Source organism: Glossina fuscipes, unplaced genomic scaffold, assembly GCF_014805625.2.
Source record: "Glossina fuscipes isolate IAEA_lab_2018 unplaced genomic scaffold, Yale_Gfus_2 121, whole genome shotgun sequence".
Taxonomy (NCBI): domain Eukaryota; kingdom Metazoa; phylum Arthropoda; class Insecta; order Diptera; family Glossinidae; genus Glossina; species Glossina fuscipes.
This window is the reverse complement of record NW_023998464.1, coordinates 105,744-118,727: the sequence shown is the minus strand read 5'-3', so window position 1 is coordinate 118,727 and position 12,984 is coordinate 105,744. Positions and strand designations below refer to the sequence as shown.

Sequence of the window (12,984 nt, the reverse complement as noted above, 5' to 3'; positions counted from 1 at the left end):
TGGCTGTGTGCTGTTGCAGAATAAGCCCTAAGCTTCTATGTCCATGCATAGAAACTTTTGTATATAGAGGGTGAAAAACAACATTTTTCAATACAATATAATATAATATGTAAGTAGGAACATCTGAGAGCAGAGTTAACTTCTGTACAACAAATACATAGCATGAGTTTTTAATAAAACATGATCATGTAAAAGTTATGAAAAAAGTTTCTCGAGTTGTATTTTATTTCTTAAATAGTATTTTATGTTTATTTAATAAGGTTGGGCTAGCCATTAAGCTTTTCGAAATGGAATGAAATGAAAAATTTCTTCTTCTTCTTCACTGAGAGATATGGTTGCCATCATGGTCTATTGAACTTTGACGTCTATCATTGAGCACAACAGCGATTTGCGTGGGCAAAGGGTGTGCTTACATAGACTGAGTTCCACAAATATTGAACTTTTAAGAAAAATCAAATATGAAAAGTAAAAATTCTGTTAATAGATAACAAGTAAAGTGTTTAATCTCTGTCCCTCTGCACAATTCGTTCATTATCATCCTCCGTAATTTAAGCGACTGACTACTACTCAACATGAATTCATTTAATTCCCATCAGTTTGTCGTTCTTAAATTTCTTATTGAATGCGAGTGATTGAAAGATAAATGTTATGGTTTTATAATTCCTTTCATCAGAAATAGCAAGCATTTGAATGAAAACGAAAATCAAAAGGAAAGAGTAAAAGAACACATACATATATATCTCGCTATTTACAATCAAACATCAAACAGTCTCGAACATAATATTTGTGTCCTGTAGACAAAAATTTCGAGATTTGCATTTAACGTCCAAGTGGTAACAATTTAGAAAATTAGATTGAGCCTCATCTTGCACCTTGTGTATCATCTTCTGTGAATTTTACATCCATTATAAAATTATTTGTTAATTGAACGATTCAATAGGCGGATTATAGCACTAAGCTTTTAAATATCCCTGAGAAACGTTCGTCGCATAATATGCAGGTAAAAAACAGGGCAAAGTTGAACGTTGTTGACGAAAGTATTTTGAAATTTTCCTTTCTCAGAATTGTTTATTGTTTAGGGTGCTTCCTAGCGTCAGTTACAACGACGTTCAAAGTTGCTTTCTTTCTCCAGCTCTCTATGTCAATTCAGGCGTTTTTAAGGCCACCAGCAATAGATGAAAGAGAAAGGAGGGATGAGTGAATCGTCAAAATCTGTGCTGCTATATGTTTCGTGGAGGCTTCAGTACATATCTGTCCATGTGAATGTTGCAAACACTCAAGTGCAACATTCATTCTGTCCTTCTGTGATTGGTACAATAAGTACGAAGTGAAAAAAAATTATTAGGAAATGAGACAAAAAAAACTTTTTTAAGAATTTCCGTTTGTTTTTGTTATTTTCCTCATTCACATTCAAAAGTCAAGAATAGTAGAAGTATGTTTGTGCACCACTGCGTGTAGGAGAGGGAAGTTTTGCTTCAAAGATCGGGAATGTGCAGAACAAAGGTTTGTCTAGGTAGGTGTGCATGAATGAGAGCATGTTGACGATTCTCGATAGCAAGTAACTTTTGTTAAAGTGTTCATAGATTAATTCCTTCCATTTACACTCTTATTTTTTTTCTTCATTATTATACTTCGCTTAAAAAAACAAAAAAAATTTCTATTCAGAAAATTTGTGTTTCTTCATCCCTTTACAATAGACGATGTCATGCTCAATTTATCATATCATTAGTCACTCCCGTAAACATGCTTCGAAAACGCCATTGAAAACATACATCAGCGATTAATTGACAATTTTGAATCGATATGGTAAAGTGCATATTTCCCCCCGTATTGCATCACTCGCAATTGTAAAAATCATGATAGAAAAATGACCTTACGGCCGCCATTTCTCTGCCTATTTCTCTCCCCTAACTTCTGTTCGCCCGTCACCTTTTTACACGAATAGATGACCTGCCTTGAGTCACATCGAAGAGAACAAATTAATGAATGAAACTGAAAAACTCAAGTCTTACGAGAACTATGCGCATCCGCAGTGCATATAAAATTTGGATTTTTTATATATTTCCTTAACCGGCATATGAATGCCGCAGCTTAAATAAATGTAGCTTCCTTTCTTCGTAGTATTGTAAAAATGCCCGCGAGCACGCTTTTCGTGAAGTTAAGCGTTAAGCGAATACATGTTTCTGCTTCCTTCGCTTTTGTAAACCTTTTTACACGTAGGGTAATTTTTGTCTGTTTGACCGTTGATTGGCCTGTGGATAATTTTGGTCTTAACAATCACCTTTTAGCCGGTTATTTTTCCACTAACTATATCGGCTCTAGTGCCGATTTAGTTTCGATGTTCATCATGATCATTATAGTCTGGCACGACCGATCACTAAATAGCTTACATCACTTCGCTTAATACGTTTCTTCCTGATAAAATGGAAACAACTATACCTTCTTTCCACGTAGATGCACACTTTCCGTTATAGGCCTGACAAAATGTCCAAAATGCGAACTGACGTCATCCAAATTTATGTTCAATTAATCTTGTGAAATAACCATTACCCATCATAAAATATAAGAAATTCAACCTTTTTGCCATAGAGCGGCATTCAACCCAAGAACTAGGAAGTAGCAAATTTCAATTCAAAGCTTAAGCAAAGTGTTGATGTTCAACTGCTCAGATAAAGCTAAAGCAAAATAAAGAAAAGAGTAACAACAGATATAAGTGAAATTGTTAGATAAATTGTAAAACTCTAAGCCTTTGTATAAATTCAATAGTCGTCTTCTACCTCTTTAAACATGAACACATATAAATCTTGAATCGAATGTATTTGTACGATCGGTACAAATAAAAAATAAATCTAAAAACACAACAACATTGTAAATTATTTTCTACATTAGGTGTACAAATAAATTCTACGAATTTAATTAAAATGTGTACTTGTCGAAAATCCTCTATAATCGAAATATTCAACATAATTCCCTATGTCCTTTCGCCTCTTATCGGGAAGGGTGTGGATACGCCCGCAATAGAAAATTCACGAATTCGAGGAGAAATAATCATAAACTGGTTTTCGCCCATCTTCAACTTTCGTGAGCTACTGACTTGCTACTTATGACCGCATCAGTCCAAACCAGTGCTAATCAGAAGCAGATACGTCTGAAGAACTGTCATGGAGCTAGCCATTTTATAGCTTACTGCATTTTCACTCCAAATCAAACCAATTAGTTCCGTAGCCTCAGCTGCATATCTTTTTCAATTTTAAAGCGGAATATAATCCAGATGACGTCCATCCACAGATTATAAAAAACTGGAACGTATATCTGAAAAACAGCAATGTCAAAGTTATCTATACCTGAAATTTCGAAAGAAATAACTGAGGCATGTAGATTATGTAAAGTAACCAATTTCAACGCGGAGAACTGATTCGTACACCTATCAGTTGAGAGAAAACTAAAAATGGCAAACAAGTTGCCAGCTTGTCCAGCTTGAACGAAGCTTAAATACCCAACTATGGTTAAGAAGACACCAGTGGGCCTTTCATCATGCATACGAATTTCCGGCACTGGCGGATTTCCTGAAGTTAAACAAATTTTTTTTATCACATTATTATCTATAGAATATCGACAGACAACAACTGCATTTGTGTCTTCTGTCAAGCAACAACGCTTGATTATCATAACCTTATCGCAACGTACGGCGTTATAGATTAGGTTTCATAAAATAGGTTAGTTAGAAACTTTGTTTCTGATCTCAAGGAGTGTTTCTAGTTCAACTTGCTGTACATATGAAGTCCAATCTAGTTTTTATTACTTAATTTCAAATATTTTCTGTATATGTTTTTCAAGTTCTCTCGTTCGTTCCTTTCTTTACATTTTGAAACTGTCTCCCATATAGGTGAATGCCTCACGGCCAAATAGCGGCTAAACAAACGAACACACCATTTGACCGACACTGTATATTTGAAAACTTATAATCCTTACTTGTGGATATAGTGTGCTCTCTGAGGCAGAGCATGAAAAAGTACTTAGGAAACAATGTAACACACAACGCTGTTGCCAAAATATTTATCTTGATCTAATGATGTAACCGTTTAGATACCGTCATGAAAACGTAAATGCAGATAATCTTGAGGGTGATTTAATAAATATTGGCACGAAAAACACTGAATAATCACAAAAAACTTGTCCCCTAAAACAAAGAAAGTAAAAAAATTAAAGCAGATAAGAAAATGAATAAATAAATTCAACTGAATAAAAATAACGCAAATAAAATAAATTGTAACCCTTCTGTCCTTGACAATAAACAAGAGTACAATAAAATTTGTGTTAAGTTTTTTCTCGCTCATCAGTAACGTATAGCGAAACGAGAAAATACTTCAAAAATGATTATAATTACATCGTATATTTCGTTTGATTCGTAACGATAGGGGATCTCAATAAACATGTACAACAGAGTACAACAATTGCACAAACTCGTAATAATTAAAAAGAAACATTCGCATAAATAAAATGATGTGTTTTTATATTCACTTGTGGTAGACCCACAGATAACAGTGTATGTTAAGTTTGTTTAGATGTGTGCAATACTTAGAAGCACGTAGGATAGACCGTGTTTTTTGTTATAGCGCTCGCTTCAGGATCATTTTCTAAGTTTGTCCGTCTGTCTGTCCGCCTATGTTTAACCAACAGCTCACAACTTTAGAGATATTTTGATGAAGTGAAGTTTTTTCGCCGAAGACCCAACGGTATTGAGAGACTCCTCTTCTCTACATGTTACCGTATGACGCCTCATTTCGAAAATTCGTTATAGAGAAAAGCGTTACGTGTAAGGCGTAAGTGATGTCGGCCCATGGGTTTTACTTGTTATACCTATTTGTATCTAGTAACAGTGGGTATCAAATTTTTTAAAAAATCGCATCGAAACCCGCCCCGCACTAAATTTAATGAAATCCGTACTGTAACCTCTTTGGCTTTGTACTATATATAATATAAATGGACGACAATACAGCCTACCACATGTTCGCTTGTCTGTCTGCTCTAAAGATAAAGAGAATTAAAGTGCTGACGGCAACTAATGGGTAAGAGAGTACATAGCTCGTTATGAAATGTTGCAAATGGAGCTTTTGTCACTTGGGTGAAATTGCAAAAGGATCACGAATCATAGATTGGCCGTTCCTTAGATGGTTTGGAATTTTTTAAGCTCACTGAAGAAACATATTCCTTCAAAAACGTTTATACCCAAGAGGAAGGTTCCAAGAAGCTATACATTGTACAAAATTCTTTTTCGGTATCAATTTCTGAATCGATTTAAGCATGTAAGTCTGTCTGCCTCTGTGTGTTTTCCTGCGCTTGCGCAAAAATTTGGCAGTTGGTTTCAATTATTCAAAAACATTGGCGTTTCTTACACGCATTTTGGCATTGTAAACGGACCAAATGTTTTCATGTGCTATAGCTGCTGTACAAGAGAAATTAAAAGCACTTACCATTTGAAAAGCATAAAACTGCTTACTTGTTGGTCATAGACTCTAATGTATAAAATAAGAAAATTTTTAACTTATATTGTAAGGTCGAATACTAACGGAAAAAATCTTCCCCAACCACCCAATCTTGTAAAGTGTAGAAAGTATGCTTTTTTTCTTAGTTCTTTTTTCTTTTTACTATAAACGTGTTGGGTATAAAAAATTCGTTTATAGCCGAGTATAATTTCATTACTTCTTTTAAAGGTTAAATGATTCTTCATTATCCACCGGATATTCATAAAATAAATAAAAATCATATGTTAATAAAAGAAAAATAATCATTTAATGATGTAAGTGCCGTTGACTTCACACTCAGTTCATCTGCACTATAATATGTAAGGAAAACTATACCAACTTTAAATTTTACAAGAATAATAAGTAAACAGTTCCTTATCTGTCTCTCTCTCGTTCTCTCTTTGCTTATTTTTCAACGTCATGGTTTCATGTTTCCATGCGTCTATAATGAACCTTAAAATTTTAATTGCGATTTGTTTATTTATTTATTTTTGTTGACGCTTATGTAACCTCGAAGCCATTAAGGCCTATTATAATAGACTATACAATGTCTACAATTTGTAAGTAATTAAGTGAAAGTTACGCTAAGGCCCCTCATAAAAGATAAACCTCGAAAGGATATTCTAAGTATTATACCAAAAGTCAAACCAAATCTTAATGTGGTAGAGTAGTTATAGTGACTGCTCAATCGACAAATATATAACGGTTATCGATCGCGCAGATATCCGCTAGGCTACGGCCACCTCCACCTCCACACCTCTTTCCCTTTTCTTACTTGTTTAGGACCCCGACCGGATCGCTGGAATAGGGGACGTACCATGAATGGTTGATCAAATAAAAAAAAAGGGTGGAACTGTTTAGTAATAAACTTTTTAGCCAAAGAACTATTTAATCTCGTTATCAGATATCTCCCTTATAAGGGCCCTTAGGAATCTAACAGCTAGATTTAGGTCCTCAAGGTTGATAAGGAAAGTAAAAGCGTATGATATTGGGTTGCAGTTTCATCCGGTTATAACTTGCTTATGCAAACTTTTTGTTGATAGGTTTTGGGTCGTCTGCTTAAAGACGAGAAGAGCTTTCTTTTTTTTTTGTTTTCAAACCTTATACGGTCAAAGTCAATTTTTGCGTCCGAACTAATGTAGATTTCGTAACAGTTGTCCACGTGCACAATTACGTTCGCATTGCTTTGATTACCTTTATCGCAAAAGCTGGATAAGAGAACTATTGCTTACTCTTGAAACACTTTTGCGTTGCAAAACGCCTTCCGACCACACAGCCATTCCGGAGAATCTTCCATCAGACCTTTGAACTCTAGACTTTGGCAATATAGTCAATACAAACTTCCTAATAAATGTTCTCTGTAAATTTTCTCACCTTAGAGAATACCTCGTCCCTAAAAATGTATTTCCTGCAACAAATAGTTAAACCTATATTCACACAATACCATCATTACTTTTTGAACTTATCAGAGACTTGAATACTATGGCATGTACATATATATATATATATAGCACTACGTACACAGCGCAATGTTCACTCTACAGCCAACTTTCTTATACACTCATAAGTGTTTGGTGTTAACAAGCACGAACAGTACAGAAACAATTTTTGGTACGTGCTTACAAGCAATTTTCGACAGACAGACTGGCACCAGACATATTGACGTCAATTTTTTCGCAAGAACATTTTTAGTTCACTTCCCATCAACATGTCTTTGTTTTTTGCCTTTTTCTAGCAATAGAGAGCGAGTTTCTTTCTATTTTATATACGGACTATAAAACTATTTGCAATTATAAGTGTTTTTACCTAACTTTCGTTCAGATATACATCCAGCCTTTCAACGTAAAAGGTAAGACAAACGTGCAAAGTAAGCACGTACTTGGGCGAAAAAGTTTTCTTGCGTTCAAAAAAAATTGTATTCAAAGAAGGTAACAACAATGCACGTTCTTACTTAGGTAAGGCAACAAAGTTAGAGAGGCAAACTTCATTTCATTCATGCAATTCATACCTTTATGTATTAACTAATACTGTTTCTGTTATTATTTATTTGCCTATTTAAGAATTGAACAAATGATTGAAGAACATCGGTCTTGCATTAACAGCCGGTTTAGACATAAATAATAAGAGAGAATGTAAAAATAATATTTAAAAATAAATAAATAAATAATTAAGTCATAATTGAATTTTAATGCAAATAAATAAAAAAATGAGAAAAAGATAGAAAACTACTTTAAACTTAAAGTAGATACATGTAAATATGTAAGTAGCTCTGTAAAAAGCTGAATACCTACTTACTCCATCACAAACGTGCAAAAACGTGTAAAATGATTATACATGATTTAGTTTAAAAATTTTGCACGACAAACGCGATTAAGGTGTCATTTTAAACCAATATGCATCGAGTTTCGGGAGGTACGGGCAATTTGCTCTTACCAAAGAGAATTAAGTCCGCTCGATGTACCATTTGAAAGCTTCCCCGTAAAAGATAATACTCAACCATGGCCAACCGTTGAATATCACACACCACCTCGCTTCCTACAATCTAAAACAAAGAATTCAATAAAGAAGAGTAGAAAAATGAGCGATTGCTAAAAATATAGCCTACAAAAGAACTCTGCAATCGAAAATACATCTTCTAGTAATTTTTGCGATCTTCTACCCTCAAAGTATGTGAGAGCAATTGAGAAAATTAGATTCGGTCGTGGCCGAATCACCGCTATCCTCAAATAGACTAAAAAAAAAAAAAAAGAAAAGAGCAGATGTTTCTTACCCGATACTATTGGGCGAACTTGGCTGATGTTTGCTATTGTTAGAACAAAAGGAGAAGCTTTTCTGGTATATGTATTGTATTTTATGAGTGAAAAACCACAAACGCGGAAAGTAAATGTGTTCTCAGTTTTTGTCACGTAGGCATAGGCATGAGTGTTGTAGACTTGTCTTTTCAAAAGTTTGGTCTATTTTCAAATTCTTTTACAAAATTTAAAGGCGATATTTTCATTTTTGCAAACGGGAGAATGTTTATCATTGATACTTGGACGAAAAGACAGAAACACAGGTTATTGTACTTAGATGAGATAGGACATTAAAAAAGTTACATTGAAAAATAGATATTGATTCAATATAGCATTGAATAGGATTGATCAGTTTTCCCCGTTTTTCTACAAGCACTACAGCATCACTCACAGAATATGCGTTCAAATTTTTGTTTTTTTATCTGCTGTGATTCATGAGCAATGAGTTTCCTTTTCAAAAACAGAGGTGTTCTCAGTTTACATGATACATGTCTTTGGACCGACTTGGGCGTTTTTCTGTACCAACCTGCATGCAAAAACTTGCAATATTTCTACCAAATCTCAAGTCGATAGCACACGGAGTAAATGACATTCTTAAATCGATTCACAATTTGATGCTGACCAAGAACACAAATACTTCGAAGCTTCCTTCTGAGTGCTACAAACATTGTGACAAAATGAATAACACATTAATGTTATATCAATGGTTTTGAATTTATTTCTGATAGTTTATAAACTATTTTAAAATCAAAACTTATTAGATAAATTTATATATATATATTTGCATATATATATATATATATATATATATATATAAAGTATCTTAAGCATAAGCAAAAGTTATTAAAAGCATAATGCCAACGTCAAAATATATATTTGCCGAATAGCGTATTGTTCATTTATGTTATCGAATGACACAAATAATATGCAATTTGACATTTTGAAGTGTGCCACTTATAATTTTGACTTTACTTTATTATTATTTTATTTTTGTTTATTTGTTTTTGTTTTGGTTATTGTGTTTCTTTAAAGCCGACACACTACTCCCTTACACTTTAGGGAAGAAAATTCTTTGTGCAATTAAAGCAGAAAAACGTGTACGCGGTATATAAAATGTGCCTTAACGTAAGTGTTGCAACGCTGCAAGGATGATATATGACGATAATGAGCAGACTTAAAGGGCTGTATCTATAAAAGCAAAAGAAAGCTGTCTAATGACTAGCTTCAATAACTTAATCCTCCGCTGCTGTGCGTAAATATGCAAAGAAAGTCCGCAAATTAGTCCTAGAAGCAGTTGCAAAAATCATTTTCAAACAACAACAACTTTATCGAATTATTATGAATTTTTGTTTAAGTTTTCTTTAGTAAAACAATAAAATTATAATTTAAGTTTAACACGAACACGACCAATATGTTCTAACAAACTTTGTATTGTACTTATGTATTACAAAGTTTTTCTTTTATCTATTATATATAGCGCATGTATATACGTATATATTATGTATGTCATATAAAAAAAACCCATATTAAAACTCGGGACTTCAAGTCATGAAGGCCTTTCTTCGCAATGTCGCATTTTTGGCAAGTCAAAATTTTTCTATGAAATAAAATTCTTAATATAGTTTCTTATTATTATTATTATTATTACTATTATAAATTTAGCGAGAGAATAAATTCTAAGGCTAAAGTCTTAAAGCATTTTCGATTTTTATTAAAAACTCTACCGTACTTGAAACTTGAACCCATGATCATTGAGTTGCTAGTCGAGACTCTTGCTTACTCGGTCACTCAGGCGGATAGTTTGGTATAATTTAGAAAACTCGTCCAATATAAAACTCAACAGCATTTTTGCTGCAACGTAGGATATTAGATGATCTTAAGTATATTATTAAGTCCAGAAGGGAGTCAAATTTAATTCACTCATTTCATCGATTCTCATAAACGAAGTGTGCTTATCGTAGAGCGCATAAGAAATGGCACAATAAGAAATCATTTACGATCTGCTATCGAATTACATTCTTTACTCACTCAGCAACGTATCGTTCAGTATTCATTACCATTGCACACATTTGGATCTTGTGCACTACTGCTATAAGACATTGTACGTTTAAGAGGAAATTCGAGAAAGCGATCGTTTACTATTTGCATTGCTTTAATAAATTTTACTGAGTTAATGAATGCAACTTTTTAGTAAATAAATTCGTCAAGAACATTGTCTTACCGCATACCGCATATAAGCGTACACTACAAACGCCATAGTTTGGTTCAGCTAAATTTTTATATAAATCCTTTGCATTCTCAAAATTGTGCATCATTCGTGAAGCAGTCATTGCGCGTGCTCTATTTAGTTAGTTTTGATCACTGCACACATTAATTCTTCTCATGAGCGATTCCAAAAGAATATCTATAGAAGAGTACTTGCAAAGGCAAAAGCAAGTCAAAGAACAAAAAGCAACAAAAATCTGTAAACAAAAGCCTAGAAAGCGAGGAGGAAAAATGGTACAGGCCAAAAGAAGAATAGCATATCTCAGAAAGAAAATAAAAAGCGCAGCATCTTTGGAGAGAGCCATGGAATGTGAAAAAGAAATTCAGGAGCTAAACACGTGGATCAAGAATAAAAAAAGTAAAACCGATCTAATCGAAAACCTGGACAACCAGCCGCGACCGTCAATATAAGCAAAAGCTATATAGGGTTTTGCAAGACAGCAAGCAGAAGATAAGCATACCTTTTAAAATTACATATATATATATATATATATATATATAAACATTTTGTGGAACAGTGACTCAGTACATAAGTATGATACGATGAGTAAAGAGTGATCAGGAAAGAAGTGCCGCATAAAAATAAATAAACGCGAACAAAATTTCAAATGAAAGGTATAGATGAAGTAAGCACTTAGATAGGCGTAGGCAATATTTCTCACTTAAACGAGAAGTAGATATTGAGAGTAATAGCATAATATAAGCAAAGATAAAATATATTTAGAAAAAAGCGCTAAACGTTTACCTGAATGTAAGTAATATTAGTAAACCTGCAACTAAAATATAAAAAAAATATTAAAGAGTTCTAAGTAAATGAAACAACGGAGTATTCCTTGGATTAGATATAGTTGCAAATTTCAGCCCCTTAACCCTATTCTTACCAGGGGTTTTGATAACGACGAATCGTACTACGATGTGTCTTATAAGCATTGTGAGAATAATTTAATGTAATTTTTTTATTTATAATTTAAACGCCCATTACCATGATCGTAAAAAAGAGGAAAAGTATTACATGGGCGTGGTTGCTTTTGTTCTACTTTTAGAATAAAAAAGACAATAAAAGGCAAAGCAAAATAAAAGCAAAAGTAAAGTAAAAGGAAAAGTATTTGTTGAACTCGGTAGACAGCATTGGCAATACGTTATACGTTTTGTGGAAGAGTTTTACAACATGCAACCGAGCGTTGTTTTTACGAAGGTGTTACGGCTAGACATAGCAGCGAGTTGTTTGCATTACAGACGTGTTTTAACACTGATCCTGACGGCAATGCCGAGCTTTAATGGGCTGCGCTAGGCTGCGCCCACCACCTCTCTATTTCCTCTAAGCAATTGATTATGTAAAAAAAAACCTGAAATGTTGAAAGCCTACTGTAACTCTCTTGTCTGTGATGTGATAAAAACTGCCAACTGCTTCTACTAATTTCTGAAGCTCGCTTAAATTTAAACAAATTCATTGGAACCTTGTAATATAAACAATGATTCCATTTCGTTTTAAGCAAATAAACTTGATTTTTTTTGTATAGTAAAAATTGCTTAGTTTTAACATTCAAAAGGATTTTACTTGGGAGTCTATTTGTTTCAACAAAAATTTGATCAAAATATAAGGAGCAATAACTCTATATAAAAATATATAAAGCGCGTGAGGGAAATTGGTAGAAATTGGAAAATTTAGCAAACATCCGAAGTGTTTAAAAAGATTGTATGAACCTGCGTGTTCTTCTTTCCCAAAAATACAAACTCAATCATGTCCGCGAGTGCAATTGCAGTCGTTGAATAGTTAAATAGAAGTTAGCTTGGAGTTTCAGGTTTCTTGTACTGCTTGACGAAACATTTTCCCTGTATTATAGAGCTTTTACGAACTCGCAAGTTCTCAATGGTTGGAATAATATCACCGGTAACTATGTTAGGTAAAAGTTGTGAGATGTCGCGACCTTTTTGCTTAGCCATTTGGTAATCTCCAGAATCAAAATATTTCTGCCCTTTGTGCAAACGTTTCATCACCATTATGTTATTAACGTTGGAGTTTCTCAATATCGGATATTTTGCTTTCAGTTTCTCCTCTTCTCTCTTTTCCAGTTCGTAGGAAGTGATGCACTCCTGCGATGCTTCATTATTTGTTACAATTTGATTGTTACCATTGTCTTTGGAGAAATTCATTGCTGTTGGAAGGAAGAAAATCAGAAAAAATCACACAAAGCCAGAAATAAAGTTTATGTAGAATTTTTCTTTTTTCAAATTGTTACCCAAGATTTCAAATTATTTTGAAATTTTAAGAAAAGAGAACACATTTTGAAAATTCTACATATTTTGTGATCTTGTGAGTGCTATTATATCACATATATCGTAAAGAGTTTTTTACATTGTATATTTAGCGTATTAAGTTTGTGCGAATGTATGCAAAACCC

At 33.6% G+C, this 12,984-nt stretch overlaps 1 protein-coding gene across 1 annotated transcript; it reads right to left on the bottom strand.

Moving 5' to 3' along the window:
• Positions 1 to 12,367: 12,367 nt before the first annotated feature.
• On the bottom strand, positions 12,368 to 12,736 carry LOC119640482 (alpha-endosulfine-like). The gene has a single exon (XM_038038569.1). It carries the CDS (start codon positions 12,734 to 12,736, stop codon positions 12,368 to 12,370), a length of 369 nt encoding a protein of 122 aa, XP_037894497.1.
• Between the last annotated feature and the right edge of the window lie 248 nt (positions 12,737 to 12,984).